The following is a 19,988-nucleotide window of genomic DNA, read 5'->3' on the forward strand; positions in this document are numbered from 1 at the left end:
AGCTCCGGCTTTGCCCCGCCAGCCGCCGTCCTCCCGCTCTGCCCCCTGGGCACCGGCCGCTGCTCAGGAAGCGCCAGGTCATCCCTCAGGTGTTGCGCTTGCCGTGCAGCTGCAAAACTTCTCCTCGCTGGGAAATTAGGAACAAGAACACTTTTGAAATGTGAAAGGAAAGTAAGTGTGTAATTTATTTAATCATTTTAGCTAATCAGTATTCCCTAGATGCGTTCTTTTGACAAGCTGGCCTCTTTCTGACACCTTCTGAGTCCCTGGGTATACATTGTTTATCCCCTTTTGTTGGTCCTTATAGCATATCCTTGTCTCTCGAGTTTATTTATGTTTTAAATAAAAAAGGAAAAGATATATCTAGAATGAGATTGTGGTTTGCAATGTAAGCATCTTTGTATAAAATAACAGAAAACAGTAAAATACACGCATTTCACCTGGTTTAACCACTTTCTGGAAGTACTATTTATAGTGTATTTTCATTTTGTCATCCAAAGGGCACTGACAGCAGGACAGCAGAATGAAGACCAAGTGCTGTAGCCGATTTGTGTTTTATTCCAAGACAACCATCTATACCTTTCTGCTTGGAGGAGTGTTTATTATGTTGGGCTCAAGTCGAATCCTCCTAATGAAGTATTCCGCCAACGAAGGTGCTGTTAGGCAATGAACATAATGGACCTCAAATAAGAAGGAGTTGATTTTTGGAGTAAAATAGATACCCAAAAGCCTAGTTTACCACCTGCAGAGTTCATAGAATAAATATTCTGTTATATCAGTGACATGTATTTCTGTACTGGAAAATTTCTATATAGACATATGTCTAAAGTAAGGTGATAATCTGTGTGGCAAGATGTATGATCCACATGGAGATTCACCATTAGAAGATGAGACAGTAAATTATTTTATAGTTGATTTTCAAAGACTTAAGTGGTTATGTAAGCACTATTGGTGGTACATGTCTTGACTGAAATATTTGTCTTGCAACAGGCTGAGAAGGGAAGTAGTGTCATAGTGGGCATGATATAGCTGGCTGCTTCTCCTGTCATTGAATATTAGCAAAACAGGCTAACAAAGAAGAAGGTTATGTCATCCTGGAAGCCATTTTTTGTGAGGGGAAAATGTTCCCATTTTTATTTATTTAAAAAAAAAAGTAGTGATGTTCTTGAGTTCTTCCAAAAAGTTCTGCTGTAAACTGTGGGACTAAATGAGGTCCCCCAGAAAGAAGGCTGTTCAGGAGGTTGTATATCATAAACATTTGGAATATTTGTAATGGAAGTGCTGCCATAGCGTTTTGCATTTATGGAAAGTAGCTAAAATTCTAACTGGAGGGGTTAGAATAGTTTCTTGTTCTAATTTTGAATGCAGAAGACAGAACCTGATTGTGTACTCTCTATGATTTACTGAATCCCACAGATAATAAATATGATTACCTTCCTACAACAGTGAACATATGTTCTGAAGTAGTAAAACTGGTCCTGTGTGTGGTATTGGCACTATGGGTTAAAAAAAAAGGTGAGTACCTATGTTTAAAATAAGTAAAATGTGTTGATTTTCTAAGATTGTCTGTACTTCGAATCCCCTTTTTGTTGTTTTTTTTTTCTTTTTTTGTGTGTTTGTTTCTTTTGTTTTTCAAGTGATGGATTCACTTGTAGTAGCATGGAGTAGGTCCTGCCAGTAAGGAGTAAGATTTACTGGAATTGTCTTCCATGCAGAATTATAACTAAACTTTATAACACTACTTTGTGCTGCAAATTCAGGTGTTCTTGAGTTGTGTGTATGGTAGCTGAAATGAGGACAGGTAAGTTGAATTAGAAAGTGTAATGAAGACACAGTATAACATTTTCAGAATTTTAACAGTGTATTGGTAGGATAATAGGTGTCACCTCACTGAAATCAGACTGAACAGAAGTTTTTAAATTGCCCTGACTCAGGGATTGACCTTCATGTTCTGTTACTCTGACTGCTTTTACATAAAAGCATCATCACCTTCCCCTGAAGAGGCACTGCTTGTGTGGAGTGGTATTTGAGTCAGAGGCAACGTATCGATGTTGTAATTCAAGGTAGGTTTGTTGTGAAGACAAATCTTGGGGCTGCTGTTCACAAAAGCGATGTCAGGCTTCACTATAGCTACTGGCTTTCCATTGCAGGCTTTTCTGTCCTGATATGAAAAGTATGAGAGGTTAACTTTTTAGCATTTCAAAATGGTGGAGAGCAGACATTTAAATTGAAAGAGAGTGTCAGGCACCGGAGATTCATGTTAAACTGAATTGCTGCTTTTGTCCACTTCTCCCTGCAATAGTCATAGCTCTAGCAGGCTGATGAATTTTTTACTTCCACCATTTAGTACAGACATACCTAAGACAGTAAATATATTTGGTCAATGTTTGTCACCATTGGCTACAGCTGATTACAGCTTTTCTGATTTTCTTTGGGTTTTTTATTCTCCTTCTTGCAGATGTCTGAGTTTTGCTGAAATCAATGTGTTAATGGTTCAGAAGATTAGATAACATTGTGTAGTCTTATATCCTTGCTAACAAAGTACTTCTGTCATCAACTCTAAAGTTTATTGCAGTCTTCCTCCTAAAGTGTGTGTCCTGAGTACCTAAGTAAATGTCATTCTTTGTGCCTTGTCCTTTCTTTCTTCCTTCTTCCTATATGTTCTTGTTTTACCCAGAGCATGTGCTGTGTGATATAGCTACTGAGTTCTGGTTTATTTTGTATTTCTGACATTATTGGCTGCCCTTTGGGTGCTATCATTGTTTCAGTTCTAGATTTGATTGATGATAATCAGAAAATCATACCCAGTAATGACGTTGCTACTGTGAGGGAGATTTGGCCCTCAAAGAATGGTTGATAACTGAATTTTTGCTCCCAGTGGGCAAATACTCTGATGGGGATAGCGGATTCCTTGATGTTTTCTTTGCTCAAGCAAGGAGCTGAATGCCTGTAGACACAGGATTGCTGCTCTAGTTGTGTCTTCTGCCCCGTATCTGTCCTCTGTGTTGCCAGAGCACTGTGGTACCTTAGTTCTTTCTGGCCAATGGTGTTCCTGAAAACGAAACAGTGGCCCCTCTTCTGTTATAAGGGACTGGGCCTTTGATAATGAGAAAGCCGTCATTTATTACTGATTTCTTTTCCTTTCAGAGGGTTGTTTGGATCATCCTTTTGAATGTTTTTCCTGGAAGAATTTTTGCAATTCCATGAAATGGTCAATTCCTGCCTTTCTTTACTTTTTGGATAACTTGATTGTCTTCTATGTGCTGTCCTACCTCCAGCCAGTAAGTATATACACACTGAACAAAGTATCTCCCAGTAGCTTAGTGGTAGGTAGGTACTGCTCTTGGACAGTTGTAACACTGGCAAGGCAAGATTTGCAGGTAAGAGTGTTCTGTTACCTGACGAGCCAGACCTTCCCATTCTGTTTCCCACTGTCAGTGTTGCACAACTCTCAGTAAAGGAGAGTCTCTGAGTATTCTCTCCATCTGAACTGATTTAGAAACAAACTGAATTGCTTAAATGCTAGACAGATTTTTGGTGCTTTCCTTCCTTTGCTTTCTTCAACTCATTTTTCTCTCAACGCATTTGTTCATTTTGCTAGTATTTGAGCTGCGTTTTTCTGTGGAGCTTCTACCACTTTATGTACGTGACTTTACCTGATGACTTGTTTTCTTTCCTCACTGACTCCAAAGAGAAGTGAGTAAATATAATCCCACAAAGTGAGCAAGTTTAACAGGAACTGAGGAGGGGACTCATAATTTTTGCATTTGTTTATCAGTTGCCTTTAAGCTTTATTAATTTTTATTATTAAAAATATTATTTTGATTATTAATTTAATTGCTGCTTTCTTCTAGCTACATTCACCCTTTCAGATGAATCTACATATGCTCAGGAAATAGTACAGGTTTTGTTCCTGGGTACTTTTTAGTTCAGAATCTATGTTTGAAGTTAGATGGAAACAGGTGGTTTGTGCTTGTCATAAAATACTGTGGCTGCCCCTGTTTAACATTAAAAATAACTATTAATGTTTCTGTTCCTTCTGCTTCCGAATTTCTTTCTAAAATGTTGTCCCTTTAGGTGTACATTTCTGTCAGTAACAGACTAGAGTCTAGAATAGGACCTGGCTGGAAAAATCTAATTAAAATCAAGAGTAAGATATCTTAAAATGGCATGCATGTGTTCTGTAGTTTCTTGTGTGGGTTTTTTGGTGGTGGGGTTTGTTGTGTGGATTTTTTATTTGTTTTTGTTTTATTTTTTCTTTAGGAAGGAAATTCAGCTATGATGTTTGTAATAGCAAAGCCTTGTGTTCAGAAGGTCACGTAAACACTACTGCTTTCTTAAGCAATTTGATTTGGCTCAGTTAAGGTCATCTTTTGTAATGTGAACAGCTTTTATACCTTATACTCCTCCCCCCCCTTATCTCTCTCCCCTCGGAACGTGCTCCAAGATTCCATTTTTTTAGAACTCTTAGCATCTGTTACCTTTTAAATGGATATGTTTTATGAGGGTTAGCTAAAATCATAACATCATAGTAAACAAGTAGTAAAAGAGATCACTAAATACCTGCAAGGTAGAATACCTTGACACTGTACAAGACCATGAAAGTGAAAAGGTCGAGGCAAGATGCTTGAAGGAAGAAAGTCATACCTGTCTGAACTTGGTATCGTGTGGCTTTAAAAACAAACTACATTTGGGACTAAGTAAAACCTGGGAGAGCAGTTGCATGAAGTATAGAGTTGCTTTGATGAGGTCTTTTTTTTTTTTAAGCTTCAGCTACAACTCTGGATACTCTTTAGCAGCTAACGTTTTCAAGTAATAAGGCTTATTTTTTAGAGCCTTTGTTTGTGACATGTAAGTTAGTGTCATGGTGATCTTTTGTAAATTTTTTTCTTATTCCTTCTCATCCAGCACAGAAGTCCCTTGAGGCCTCAGAGAACAAAACAACTCAAATTTACTTCCTTGTAATTATCTTGCTATAGATTTTGAGTGTATTATATTAACAGAGATGTTGGATGGGAGGCTTTGACTGTAAAGCAAAACCAGAGTACACATGGAACACTTGTACATTTTGCATCGAGCCTCTTTTCTGGACTGGTTTCTACCAGACTTAGATCTTTATTCAATATTTTTCTTCTTTCACAATGTTGACCTAACATGAATATATATTGAATTATATAATTCTGCAAAGCAGAAATTTAAGCTGTTGTTTCTTAGACACGTGTCTTGTGTCAGTCTTTACCTTACTTGGGACCTGTGTCGTGCTGTTTCATGACTTAGTATTGAGCAGATAGTATTTTGGAATCGAGTGGAACTAAGGTAGTGAGAAAAAGGCCTGTATATTTCCTCTTGATAAATGAAAAAGGCTCTGCTATTGCATAATTTGGAATGTGGAAATGTAGATGAGAAGTTCAAGATAACAGTTTGTGTTTTGCACTTCTGAATCCATATATGGTTTTGTGTGAAATTGTCTAAAAAAGTCATCTCACTCTAAGGCTGAATTGGAGGAAAGAGTTCAAATGTATTGATGTATTCAGATTTTGTGTGTATACCTGGCTACACAGGGAAGTCCTCGATAACACACAGTTTGGGCAGCACCCACAAAAAGAACCTCTTTTCCTCATTGGTGCTGGTAGCCTCTGATCTTTAGTAGTAAGTGCAGTGCTTAAGAGAGCCTCTTCTTGGTCCAGTGTCCCAGTATAGAGTGTCTAACGCAGAGACCAGAAAGACAATCCCTGCCACAAGGAGCTTGGAGCCCAGGATCAAGGCCACTGTCATTATTACATGGCTCTTTCCAAATTAGACAATAGCTTTCAGTTTCACTTTGAAACAGGGGAATTTTTAGTACAGTTGCAGTCCTGAAAATTCAAGCTGAGCTCCTCCTTACCTTTGTTAAATGATACAGCAAATGCACTTAACATACAAGAAGTTTATTTTTTGCAAGTGTCTTGTCCAAGTCTGAAATTTCATGAATGCTGCAAGCTGGCACCGCAGCCAAAAGCAGCCCTGTCTTCCCCTGTTCTTCTCTTATTTTCATTTTGTGCTGACACAGTCCTTTTTACAGTTGACTGGTCAACCTGGCTGGGGAGCTGATCTAACAGAAAATTAAACAATCCTCTTTTTTTTTATTAAGTAAGTTTTCCACTGGATTGGTTTCCCCACATCTTTGTTTCACTACAGATGTCCTCACTACAGTGTAACTGAGGCTCTGTAGTTTGCCTGAGATTTTGAAATGGGACTTGAATGTCATTTTAGGGGCATGTTATTCTGCCTGGGTAAGGAAGAAAGATCAGTACCAGGATGATGCTTTTCACTCTTGACATCTTGCAGAAAGGTGAACACTTAACTTTTGATGTCCACACTATGTCTGGCATATAACTTTGTTCCCCTTCTTATCTTTCTAGGCAATGGCTGTACTCTTCTCAAATTTTGTCATTATAACAACAGCTCTTCTCTTCAGGATAGTGCTAAAGTAAGTAGTATTTGCTAAAGTAAATGAAATTTTGTATCTTCCTAGCCTTGATGAAGAAGTTAAGCTACATTCTTTCTCTTCGACTGTCGGGAACAGTAATTCTCTTTCCTTGTGGCTATACTGACTTGGAGAGATGGCTTTGTTTTCTACATCTGAAGTTCTAGGAAACAATTGCTTATTAGGAGTCCCCACATATCTCTACTCATTTGGTCAACTGTAATAGAAAACCACTGAAACCATGATTATATAGTTGTTGGATGGTCAGAATTAAGGTTTGGGTACTTTCATTTATGCATTAAATCTTATATTTCACGATTACCAGTACTTCTTTCCACTGTGTTGAAATTCTTCATTGAATGTGAATGTAATCTAACAAGAGGGGATGAGATTATAGAGTGAGAGATAGAGGTGTCTTTGGTAATGCTGTGCAAGCCCTGATGTGTGTTTCTGATCAACTGCATAGCGTGTTTTAAAAAGTAATTATATATTTCTTCTTCATTATCCGTGTGACAAAAGCCAGACTCTGTCATGTGTGTTCCACTTTGCCTGATTTGTGCTCTTTGTGGTGTGATTTAGATTTAGAAAAGACTGACAGGGAAATGGATATTAATTTCATATTCTACTCAGAAAGTCACTTGTATTGAATTTGGAGCAATGATGTCTTTTCTACTGGTGTTAATATACCAAAACAGTGTCTAATAGTCTGGCTTGAAATGTTTATTCTTAGTTGTTTAGATTTATGTCTCTCTCTGTTTACTTAATCTTCCAAATTTCCCCCAAAATAAACAGGCTTTGCTTGAAAAATAGTATAAATATTTCTAAGTCTCATAAATTGTGTTCATAGATTTGTATGATTTACCATCATAAAATACTAGAAAAGGGCGCAAAATCTTGGGGGAAAATTAAAATGTACTGAAAGTTTACCAAAGAAAGAGGGTATTTGATTGAATATCTGTGATTTCTTTTTATCAATTGGACCTGCGTTCCCATGGAGACAACAGTTGCTTTTAAGTTGTCAGTTAGTATCTAGAGCTAACAAGATCTTAAAAGACTTCCCTTAAATTTTCCTTACAGAACACTCCATTTTGTATTTCTTCGATTGCCAGGATGGGCCCTCTTTGCCATAGAAAAGCATGCTGTGTTTTGGCATTTTACTGTCAATTCTGAAAAGCCAAGATTTTTCTCTGTGCCTGTCTCTGTTTCCTGATCTGTGACATGTTGTCTTTTACGTGTTTTAGAGAGCTTATTCTCCTGTCATATAATTTGTGGCACTATGTTTCTAAAGTTGGTGGCTTTTTTTGTCTGCTCCTAGGCGAAAACTCTCTTGGGTACAGTGGGCATCTCTGGTGATTTTATTCCTGTCCATCGTTGCCCTGACTCGAGGAACTGGAGGCCATCAGCAAAGCTTGGCTGCACACGGATTCCATCACAGTATGTTTTTTAGTCCCTCTAACCACTGCCTTCTCTATGCCGGACCTGAGGAAGCATGCCTGGAAAAGGACAACTGTGTAGCACCAAGTTTCCTTCCCAGCTTCCAGTGGAATGTCACCAGTACCATGGCAGGAGCATTGAAACCTCTCCGCCTCAGCCTGGGCCATCTGCTTATCCTGGTGCAGTGTTTCGTTTCTGCCCTGGCTAACATCTACAACGAAAAGATCTTGAAAGATGGGGATCAGCTTGCCGAAAGCATCTTCATGCAGAACAGCAAACTTTATGCCTTTGGGGTGCTGTTCAATGGCCTTATGCTGGCGCTGCGGGCTAAGGACCGGACGCAGATAGAGAATTGTGGCTTCTTTTATGGGCACAACATCTTCTCGGTGGCTCTTATATTTGTCACAGCTTTCCTGGGGCTGTCTGTAGCCTTCATCTTGAAATTCCGAGACAACATGTTCCATGTTCTGACTGCTCAGATCACCACTGTCATCATCACCTCCGTCTCTTTTGTCATCTTTGACTTCAGGCCTTCTCTAGAGTTCTTTTTGGAAGCTCCTGTAGTGCTTCTCTCCATATTCATCTATAATGCCAGTAAACAAAGAGGCCTGGAATATGCCATTCTGCGGGAAAGGGGCAGACTCGTCAAAGGAGATGCGTGGGAGAGGTCAAGTGGGGTAAGGCTTTTCAGTACTCCTCTCCTCTGGTTTCTCTTTTTTTTTTTTTTTTGTTTCACCTACATTTATGCTATGGCATGTTTGGAAGATTCAGTTTGCGTGTGACTGGACTCATCCTTCAACTTAAACACCAAAACTCCTTTAAATTTCTTAATGTCTTTTAAATGTGCTTTGTACATTCCACTTTTTTAATTCATGAAGTGTGGGTAAGCATTGCTTTCCTCCTGTGATGATAGACAGTCCTGTGAGCAGTGTTAGCTTTGTACAGATTCTTTCTTGAAACCTTTGTAACCAAAATGACTGGCCTGGGAATCCAGAAATCGGAATTGATGCCTGGGAAATAATTGTACTTAAGTAGAACTGATAAATCTGTGTGGATGAACCCGTGTCACGAAGAAGTTAATATATTTGATATTAAGATTTTTTTCTTAACAGTCAAAGATACCTGAAGACAAAGAGTTAATGTTTAAATACAGAGTTGTAATACTTTTTCTTTTTTTTTCCTTACAAAAGATTTCCTCCAGGCCCGTGAGTGGTTTTTGTCCTAATTTGAATAGTAATATAGTCAGCTCAAACATGGCAGGGAAGGCTTTTTCTTAGATATGTCATTCAATTTTGCTGAGCTGTCAGTCTAAGGAAGAAGGCCAATGCCAGTGTACTTTTAGTCTGCATGTGGATGTGTTCTGTAATATACGTTGCAACCAGCAGAGAGTGCTGTCTACATTTAATTTTAAGAAACATTAAACTTGGCAGAGATGTTTTCCAGAAATTCCAATGGTGCCTTTTCAGGTTGTTGTTTAACAAGCAGTAAATAACACAGTCATATATTTTTGGTAGACCAGGTGTCATCTTCTTTAGCACTTAGAGCTGTGCAGCTGTGATAAAAACAAATAGCACTACATGAGCAGGCTTCCTGGTGAAGCAATTAGCTACAAGTTTTTGTAGGGAATGAGTCGCTAAAAACTGATAAAGATACAGACGATGTTTTTATGAGCATGTATATCCTAGAGCAAGATTATAACACACTGGTAAGAAATTTAAATTACAGGGTCTTTGTTTTGTATAAGTGATACCTTCAAAATCAACTTTACCTTTTTTTGTTGGTATTAATCACAAGCTAACTTTTGCTTACATTCTCTTTTGCTTCTGGTTCCTGTAGGATGGAGAAGAGTTTGAGAGATTGAACAAACCAAGCAGCGACATTGATACAGATGAAGATTCCCTCTAGCACGAAGCTGGCTCAGAGGAGTGCTATTACTCATAGTGAGAGAATGTTAATATTTTATTAACATAGAGGAGGGTTATTTTTCCCTACTTGCTAAGTAACTGAGACTATTTTGGGGCTGTATGTCAGAGGTGGATGAGGAAAACATTCAAGCCATGTCATAGAATCATGGAATGGTTTGACTTGGAAGGGACCTTAAAGATCATCTGGTTTCAACTCCCTGCTGTGTGCAGGACACCTCCCACTAGACCAGGTTGCTCCAAGCCCTATCCAGCCTGGCCTTGGACACTGCCAGGGATGAAGCATCCGCAACTTCACTGGGCAACCTGTTTCAATGCCTCTCCACCCTCACAGTAAAGAACTTCTTCCTAATATCTAATCTAAAGATGTCCTCTTTCAATTTAAAATGGTACTGGAAGGCCACTGTAAAGTTTCCCCGGAGCCTTCTCTTCTCCAGGCTGAACAACCCCAACTCTTTCAGCCTGTTCCTTATAGGGGAGGTGCTGCAGCCACCTCATTATCTTTGTGGCCCTTCACTGGATCTGCTCAAGCAAATCTGTGTCCTTACGTTGGGGTCCTAGAGCTGAAAGCTGTACTCCAGGAGACGCCTCATGAGAGCAGAGTAGAGGGGGAAGAATTGCCTCTCTCGACCCGTTAGCCATGCTTTTTTTGATGCAGCCCAGGATGAAACTGGCTTTCTGGACTGTGAGTACACACTGCTGCCACATACTCAGTTTTTCATCCACCAGCACTCCAACTCGTTCTCTGCGGGGCTGCTGTCAATCCACTCATCCCCCAGCCTGTATTTGTGCTTGGGATTGCCCCAACCTAGGTGCAGGACCTGGCACTTGGCCTTGTTGAGCTCCATGGGGTTTGCACAGGCCCACCTGTCCAGCCTGTCCAGGTTCCGCTGGATACCATTCCTTCCCTCCAGTGTCTTGACCACACCACCCAAGAAGAGGCTTGGACCCTGCACTCAGTGGTCTGGATGACGTGCTGCGTTGTGAAGGGCAGTCCTGGACTGTAGCCACATCTCTTCCACCGCTTTGGTTGACTGTAACTTCCTGTATGAATTCCTTGGTTAGTAAAGCAGAGATAAAACTGTTCTTCACCTTGCAGAAGTGATATGAGCATTGATTAATGTTTTTGCTGCATCTTCCAATGTATGAATGCTCCGGAAATTTTTCTTTTCAGGACTTAAGATCTTTCTAATAACCTCATAAATAATGAGGTATTTTGACTGTTTTAACGTATTTTGGCGATTCAGATTGACATATCCCTGGCTGAGTAAGAGTCCTCTGAGCCAACCTCATAAAACTTTTACTTGAGAATGTATAATAAATCAAATAGTTTGGATTAAGGGTATGCTGGTCTGTCAGATGGACAGATCTCTAGAGTGTGATTTGAGTTTGAATGGTCTTAATTCTGTCTTCATTCCTGTTTTTACATCAGTATAACTGTACTGACTCCTGTGGAGTCCTTTCTTATTTTCTCTGATGAGACTGAGAGTAGAATAGATTTCACTGATTTCAGCCACTAGTTCTCACATTTTCAGTGTGAGACTGTTGTGTGCCTGTCTACCAGTGTCTGGGAACCTGGAAATCTGCAATGCGTTTGTAACAAATAGTGAGTTTTACATGCAACTTACGTGGCCTAATTTTGGATGAGCTTGAATAAAACAGAAGTGTGCTACACAGTATGAATGCATTATAGGGTCTTTTTTGTGTTTAGAAAGACTATGTGTAGAGGTTTGGTTTCCCCTGAGGCCACTATCCGAAAACAAATATTATGCAACTACAGTCTACTTAATATCCCTTCAACATCTGGAGCACTGAGCAGAAAGGTGCAGGTGGTAGTATCAATTGGTGTTGCTCCACCCTCTTAGACTGATAAGATTTTGCATTCATTTTGTAGAGAGTGAAATTGTTCTGCAGAATGCCAGGTGCAGTGAACTTGGAATCACTATTGAGGCATCTGTTGCATCAAATGAAAAATAGGTTCCAAGTAATTCAGAGAATTTTAAAACAGAGAAGGGAATAGGGATGCACATAAGAGATTCTTGGTGTGTTCTTAAAGCCTGTTTTCTTGGAACAGCGGAAAAGGTGTTGGTTTGTAATTTCCTCCCTTCAAAAATGCGTCTTTCATAGCTGAAAGATACTGTCAGAAGAATTCTGAAGAAGATAAGCAATGAGTTCAGTGTCAAAGCCTCATACCACAGTGTGTACTAATCAGTTAGTGATGCATTTCTCTGTGGACTGAAGACAGTCCTGCCTTTGTTCCCCTCTGCCATCCTGTTTCCAGGCTATGCATATAACAGCTCTTACTTACGCATACTGAATTGATGGCTCATTGCTATATTAATTAGCATACCTCTTGTCATTGATCCGTCAAGTTGGGCAGCCTGTTTCCATACATAGAATCATAGAATCATAGAATTGTAGAATGGCCTAGGTTGGAAGGGACCTTAGAGATCATTTAATCCACCCTCCCTGTCATGGGCAGGGATGCCTCTCAACTAGATCCGGCAACACATGGGGACCGAACAGGAATCGAACCCGTGACCTCGGTGTTGTCGTTGTCAGCATCGTACTCAACCCACTGAGCTAACATGACCCGTGACTATCAGTTTTACAAACTGTGAATCTAAAATTGTTATTTTAATTTCTTTTTCCCTTGGACTATTAACTTTTCCTAGCATGTAATAAGAATAAAAGTGGAATTACTGTTGTAGTTGAAACATTTTTTACAGCTAATCTCATTGTGCTTATACGGTAGGCCATTTCAACAGAAGGAATCTTAGTTGTTTGCATCTGTACAGAATGAGTAAGAAAGCATATTTCAATGTAAATTCCAGAAACATGGTTTTCATTGGTTTGTGATATCCTATTTTGGGAAATGAAAGTTCAACGCAAAAAAAAAAGAAGCTCAAACTGTTAAAGACTTAGTTGCAATAAGATATTTTCATTTTTTCCATTACATACAGCTTTGCAATATATACCTGCCTGAGTTCATTGTCTTTTTCAATCATATCTACCAACTTGAGCAGGTATTTCCAAGAAGAGTGAAAGTACCATTAGCTTTAGATTGTTTTGCGTTTACATGAGCAGTAGCTTTTTACATGATGTTTTCTGGAGAGCTTTGCGTTGCCTTAAGATAGAATGTAAAAATCAGCTTCATACCTCTAATGACAGAGCGTCAAACCAAAGATGAATGTCTTAAAAACCTTATGGTTGACCTTCCTGCCTGAAATATCTGCATTAAGAGAAATGAGATCTGAAAATGACTGATCTGCAGATTTTTATAAAGTGCACTTAGTTCTTGCTTTCAACTCTTGTCCAGCCTAATGATTTTTCTTCCCTCTATAAATTTCACCAATGCTATCATGCTTGACTTATTTGCCAGAGTCTTAGATTGCCCAAACATATCAAGTATATAACTGTTGATCCAAGCCTTTACTTGTGTGGTAGAATTTGTCCTGTCTAACATGTAGAAATCTTTCTACTGTCTTCAGGTTGGAGGTCCCAGAGAGATTCTGTTGGATTGGCCAGGCAGGTTTCTCTTAATAATGGAGGAGAACTGTATTTCCCCTTTGCAGCAACAGGAATGTTAACTGCTGTCTAAAAATGGGTAAGGATTTGCATCAACTTACCAATAAAAAAGTGTTTAAGGTAACCCGAAAGTGTATCCATGCAGTTCTGTGCAGCTGTACTATCCATGGCAATAGGCAAATTTAGTGTGTACATAAGAGTTGTTAGAGGAAGTGACCGTAAACAGTTGTCAGCTGGAGAGCAGCCCTGGTTGGCAAAGGGAAGCTGTTCTATAGAGCTACACTTTTCAAATAGATCATGTGAATCCTACTTGATTAAGTATTTCCACGGTACAGTTTTTGACCTACTCCATTTTGGAAAGCTTACTATTTTTCTCCTCAAGTGACAATAAAGAAGTTTATGAGGAGGTTTTTGGAGAGCAGCATTAGTTTGGCACATAGTCTTTATGAACACATTGGAAGGAGAGCTCTTTCTAAGCTGTTATTTAGAGCTGTTATTTAGAAATGGTTGAACTTAATTGCTGCTGAGGATGTTATGTCCCCCCCTCCAGGTTTGAGGAAGCGGTTCACAAAGCCTCCCGGGAAGAGAATTTTGGTTAATTTTAGCTATTTTGTGAATGTAGCAACTGAGCCATGGTACTTTAAAGATAGCCTGTGGATTAAAACAGCCATTTTGAAGCTGAAGCAAATCCCATAAATACGCATAAGAAAAATATTTTTCTTTATCATGCGGAATCTTCCCACGGAGGGCTGTAGAAATTGGATCTCAATCTCTGTGAGTCTGTCTACAGAGTGATGCTGCAGGGACAGATCCAGTGCTTTGGATTTGGCTTGTGTTTTGCAAAATGAAGCCTCATTTTGGAGTATTGTAGCTCCTGAATGTTTATAGTAAGTCTTCAAGATAACTATATGTTGTTGTTGGAATGATTTTTTGGCTTGGTGTTCCTAAAAGCTAAAAAGTTTTCCATGAGGAGAGGTAGGTTGCAAAACCAGGATTTTAAATCATTGCTAAAAGTTTCTGGTAATTTTGAGCCAGTTTGTAATGAAGGCAGAAGTCAGCACCAGAATGGGGAATAATACTGAGTCTTCCTCAAATTCTGTGAATACATGAGTGTGTAGTTTTGGATATGAGCCCATCCCAACCTCCCTTGTAAGTGTACAACTTGATTGGGGTTGTCTTTTTAATGCAGCTCCCACTGAATGCCTAGGCTGGGTTTGGCACTTGCACAACTTTGAATTCTGGAGAGGGGAAAAAAAAAAGGCAATTTGGATTAGGTGTTGCACTCTTTTTTTGTAAGTTAACTGTCTCCTCCTCCTGCTCAGCACAGGACATTTAGTTTCCATGATTTGTAAAGCGAGTTAAAAGGGCTTTCATTTAAAGACTTTGCATGAAAATCAAGATTAGAGAAAAGTTGAAAAGAACACCTGAAAGAAAACACCCCAAAGGTGTTTCTCTTTTTGTCTACAGGAGGTGGCTGTTAGACATCTGGTATGCTTTCCTCTGCTTTTGCTTTAGGCAAAGAAAATTAGGCAGCTGACCTTAATACACTGATGCAACAAGCACTTGTTTTCTAAAATTGAGATTTTGAACCTCCCATTTTCTTCTAGAAACTTTTCAATTCAGTGATTTTTTTTTTTTTTTGTAGCTCCTCTTCGCTTTTTTGCGTTTCTCTGTCAACTGCTCTTGGCAGTGGAAATGCTGTAGTTAATGAGAGCTTGGAAGCTCTCTGTGGTCCTCTTGAATGATTCTGTCAAATGCCTCTCTTCCCCCACTTAGCTGCAGTCACCTGAGAGAGGTAAGTTGGGAGCTGTATCCTGTGCTGACTAGACCTTGTGGTATGAAGGGCAGCCTACCCCAGAGAGTGACATGGTTTGTAAAGCTAATAAAGAGCTGCCCAGCCCCTGTGACCTCCAAATCTGTCTGCCTTTCTCACATGAAGAAGGACAAGCAAGGTTTGACCTTCTGTGACTAGATTTCTAAAGAAAGCATCTGATTTGGTGTGAACGTGTTGCTTTACTCAGTTCTGTTTTCATCTGGGGCAAAAAAAAAAAGAAGCATCAGGAGAATGCTAGAACTCAAACTGTGGAGTATGCTCTGGCCAGCTTAGAGCTATAGCTTCTCCCTATTCCTGTGCTATGGCTGTGGTTGCAAAACTAGTTGCATGTATCTATGCATGGTATGTGCACCCATGCTATGGATTATAAAAAGAAACATGACTGATGAGGCATGCTTTCAATATGAGAAGTGACCACTGCGCCACTCTGAAGGCTTGCATGATACCTTCACTTCAAGATGTTCCTGAATCTTTCTGCTGCGTCTTTAATGCTTAGAAATCTAACCCAATTGTTGCTGAAGGCATGGCCATGCATGCAGCTCCTGCTGCTGATTTCAGGAGTGGGGTGGTGTAACAGATCCAGTGCCCAAAGACACCAATGAGAAGGGAGAAGAAAACCATTTCAGAAAGCATGGTAGGAATAGAGCTGATCAAACTATTCCCAAAGACTTTTATAAACATTTAGTATAGATTTTTTTTTTCATGGAGGAGGGTATGAGAAGAAGAGATAGAAGGAAATGTGAAATTTAAAGTGATAGTTTAATTAAACACTTATAGAGAGCTAGTTACAACTCATTTAAAGTATACGTGAATGAGAATTGGTTTTTTTCTTTCTGGTGAAAATAATGCTTTTCAGTTTTCTGTATTTCAGAAACTATGGCTGGTGTTTCCACTTAGCTCTCATTAGCTTGTGTTTAACTGTGAGGCGAGCAGGATCTAAGAGAACAGGGTCCCCAATTATGGGGGTCCATGCAGCAAGCTTTGTAGTTAAGAACTTTACATTGTGTTGTATTGAAACAAATCCTGCCATAGTCATAAATTCTTACTTTCATCAATGAACTCAGCTAATTACAATGTTAATGCACTGTAGAAGGGATGCTGTCTTTTTAGACATGGTACTTCAAAAGGATTTTATTATTATTGTTATTACTAAAGAGCCTGTCCCATGCTTATTTCTTAAATTTTCCTTTTTCTGGGAAAGTCCTGAAGTGTGATTATGTGCTTCTCTTCATGAGCACAATGCAATCCTGCTTTCCAATAAATATACTTAACTTTTCCTCCTTAGAAAAAAATACTAAAAAAGCATTGCAATATTTGTTGGACAGTTTATGTCCTGCCATACCGTAGTGACCAAGAACTGGGATTGTGGGGTTTTTCTGTTTGGTTTTAATATGAACAGCACCTGCTGATGCCCTTTGTTTATAAAGGTTTAAAAATATAAAGGAGTCTTTATTGTTTAAAGCTTCAATGCTACTGGTTTGAATTGCTTCACTGTAAAGGCTTCTGCATTTTTGAGAAGGCAAATGACCGAAGTCCCTTGACTGAACAGTGGAAGAACAAGGCATGGATACCTAGGTGGCCTGGGAAGACTGTCTGCAACTGGCCGCCTATTGCTTGGATAGCTATTAGAAGACAGGCACGGGGCAGTCAGAGGCTAAGTTGCTCTTTTCAGTACGGATATCCATGGTGGTAACTTCCGTGGTGACGGTAGTCGTCTTGGTAACCTTCCTGGTATCCCTGGTGATAGCTATGGTAACCATACCCACCATACTCATCATCCGGGCACTGCATGCCGAGCGATTGCTGAATTGTCATTTCCTGTCGCCGAAGCTGCATGGAATCAATCAGATCATACACAATTGCCATAGACCACATTGGAGAAGGATACCAGGATTTGACGTTTCCATCTTTCCCAACTAGAAGCATGGAGAAGTATTCTGGGCTAATTTGGAAATAATTCCGAATGTCTTTCACCAAATTAGCTGGGATATCTTCTCTGTCTACAGTAGAGCTTCCTAGAAAGCAATCACATAAAAACTGCATTGATATTTTCTTTAGGCAAGGATGATGATTTGTAGATAAGCAAGTTAGCAACATGAGAGAGGATATGGCCCAGTAGCTGGTAGTGTACGATTCTTGTCATTTACAAGTTCAGGATTTCCTGGATCTGAAGTGAAACTGCTCCACTGTGAACTAAAGATGTATTTTTAAGAGTTTTCATAGGTTTAGTAAACTTGTCTTTATTCTCTAGGCTGAAGCTACTGGAATGAGGCACAACTTTTTGTCAGCCAACACACATGCACTTTTTTGGCCTCTATGCAGCTTGGGTCACTGGTTCACATAATGCAGAAGGCATATGAGAAAATCACAGCGTGGTGTGGCTGATAGAGGCTATGTGGATTTCCAGAAGGCTTCAGTAGCTTGGTTGAACAAAGTGGGAATTAATGATCAGTTCTGAGAGTGGAGGGAGCTGACCAGTGAAGTTCTGTGGTTGGTTGTGGTCAAGCTGGTGCTGTTCGATGTGTTTGTAAATGATGCATATAAGGTGTGTGAACATGGAGGTGAGGAAGTGTACTGAGGGTGTAGAGATACTCAGAGTCGTAAGGGCAGGGGATGATTGTGAAGCATTGCAGAAGACCCTTCTAAGACTGTGTGACTGGTTAATAAAATGACAGAAGAAATTCTATTCATATTGAAGTTAAATGATGGACACTGAAAATTTTGTTAACTCCATATAAGAAATGGTGAAGTTTGACCATTACCACTTGGCAATGAGACCTTGGGGCTATGAAAGAGAGTTTCATGAAGGGCTAGTTCAGTGCTCATTGATGGTTAAAAGCCAAAACAGATGTTATAAACCATGAGAAAAATATTAAGAGGCAAACCAGAATATATACCCCTACAGAAACCTGTTGTTTATGTGCATTTTGAACCATTCATGAAATTCTGATTCTCTCACCTCAAAAGAATATGGCAGTACAGGGGAAAAAAGTCAGGAAGGCAACCAGGTTGGTCATAGGTTTGGAGTAAACGCTGTATAAGAAATGACCAGGTAAATAAAGACTGCAGTCTGTGAAACAAATGTGTTGGTGAGAAGTCTACAGGATTGTGAATATCACTGCAGGGGTGGATGGGGATTAAATGTTTACCTTTTTCCCTTGCAAGTCAGAAGACACATCAAACAAAGCTTTAGGGGCCATGTTCAGGACAAATAAAAGGTACCTTGTGGATCTGTAGAGTTTCTCACAGGACACATTCTGGATGTTAATGTGAGTTCAAAGGGATATTAGATATGTAATTGGAAAGATACCTGTTGATTGTAACAGACAGGAACTTATAACCAAGGTTATGAAGTCCTTCAGTGAAAAGTTAGCAGGGGCTGCAAGAGTGTTGATGGAAGCATGACATTCACTTCCTCTGTTCTTACTCTTTCTTAGGCATGGACTTGATGTTTGTATGAGGTAGAAGGACTAGGATGCTTTCATGTACAGAGTAATAGAAATAGCAATGGGATAAATAAACTCTTTCCTATATTTGTTCCTCCACTGATGGAGGCAGTTGTTAGGATTTGGTGGTAGAGAAACCTGTACCATTTGAAATGTACCCTGACAGTGAGATTTCCTAAGGTTAGTTACCTGAAGTAGCCGGCTTGGATGCAAGTGGAATACTTAAAGGGAGCTTATAAAAAAGATGGAGAAAGACTTTTTAGCAGGGCCCAGAGACAGGACAAGGGGTAGTGGTTTTACACTGACAGAGGGTAGATTTAGATTAGATCTAAGTAAGAGGATTTTTAAGATTAGTGTGATGTGACACAGGAACAGGTTGCACAAAAAAGTGCCCCATAACTGGAAATTTCAGTCAGGTTGGGCGGGGCTTTGAGCAACCTGAGCAGGTGAAAGATGTCCCTTGCTATGTGAGGGGGGTTGGACTAGATGACCTTTAACAGGTCCTTTCTGACCCAAACCATTCTATGAAGATGAATGAAAGGCCCATACAAAACAATCTGCTGTGTCTCTGTTCCGTTAGCCCTGCAAGCTCTTGAGCATGTAAAAGTCACCGACATCACTTTGACAGTAAGGCAGGCAGAGGAGTGTACTTGGAGCTGTGTGTTCAGGTAGGCGATAAAGATGTGGGATGACTTCCAGATGATGATTCGGACATTTCTGTCCTGAAGAAGCTATATGATGTTTAGCACAGGAACACTAATAAAGATGGTTGTTTGCTTTTGTGTCATTTTGTTTCTTAAAAGAAACAAAACAAAAACCACAGTCATACTCACTCCTCCAAAGAAATTACTGCAAGGAAGCACTCAGCACTATGTATTATCCTTCATGGGTAGTACAGAAGAAACTGGAAACTGTCACTTACCATTAATTGGATACAACTCTAAGACACCTCCAATATCTTCTCCAAGTCCTAGCAATTTGAGGATAGTTATATGGCGCAGACCTGTGGAGGAAATGAAGGAGGTTTTTGGTCAGACCAGATCTTTCTGCTTATTCTCGGGCAGATTTCAGTTGAATCAGTCAGGTCTGTGCATGCTAAATTAGGGGCTAGTCTCAGCCATCTCTCTAGGAGGAAGACTTACTGATTTCTGTGGAGTCCCTGTCAGTCACATCACCTGTCCCAAACATGCAGATAAGCTAGTGTGTCCAGTAAATGTGGTATCAGTTGCATAAAAGCTATTGCTAGTGTTCCAAGGGCAACAGGATTTATGAAATTCAACAAGGGTAAGTGTAGAATCTGCTAGTGTTCCAAGGGCAACAGGATTTCTGAAATTCAACAAGGGTAAGTGTAGAATTTT

General features: G+C 39.7%; 2 protein-coding genes across 2 annotated transcripts; one reads left to right on the forward strand and one right to left on the reverse strand.

Moving 5' to 3' along the window:
- The first annotated feature begins 523 nt into the window (after positions 1-523).
- Positions 524-9,851, forward strand: SLC35A5 (solute carrier family 35, member A5). Its single transcript, XM_009876699.1, has 6 exons — positions 524-653; positions 1,417-1,515; positions 3,148-3,281; positions 6,402-6,469; positions 7,782-8,577; positions 9,737-9,851. The coding sequence occupies exons 1-6, from the start codon at positions 524-526 to the stop codon at positions 9,803-9,805; spliced, it is 1,296 nt and encodes a 431-aa protein (XP_009875001.1). The 3' UTR covers positions 9,806-9,851.
- A 6,610-nt stretch (positions 9,852-16,461) lies between these two features.
- Positions 16,462-19,633, reverse strand: CCDC80 (coiled-coil domain containing 80; the record flags this gene model as incomplete). The annotated part of the gene is made up of 2 exons (XM_009876700.1): positions 16,462-17,199; positions 19,553-19,633. Coding segments are annotated over 2 exons (428 nt in total), but the record flags the coding sequence as incomplete, so codon positions are not given.
- Positions 19,634-19,988: the final 355 nt, after the last annotated feature.

This window comes from Apaloderma vittatum, unplaced genomic scaffold (assembly GCF_000703405.1).
Source record: "Apaloderma vittatum isolate BGI_N311 unplaced genomic scaffold, ASM70340v1 scaffold9019, whole genome shotgun sequence".
Taxonomy (NCBI): Eukaryota; Metazoa; Chordata; class Aves; order Trogoniformes; family Trogonidae; genus Apaloderma; species Apaloderma vittatum.

What these genes read in the sequence shown, in the direction of transcription:
- SLC35A5 (XM_009876699.1), top strand. Translation starts at nt 524, where the DNA reads ATGAAGACCAAGTGCTGTAGCCGATTTGTGTTTTATTCCAAGACAACC. An exon ending in TGCTGTCCTACCTCCAGCCA is followed by an intron (nt 3,282 to 6,401) that starts GTAAGTATATAC and finishes TTATCTTTCTAG; the next exon opens with GCAATGGCTGTACTCTTCTC. An exon ending in CTCTTCAGGATAGTGCTAAA is followed by an intron (nt 6,470 to 7,781) that starts GTAAGTAGTATT and finishes GTCTGCTCCTAG; the next exon opens with GCGAAAACTCTCTTGGGTAC.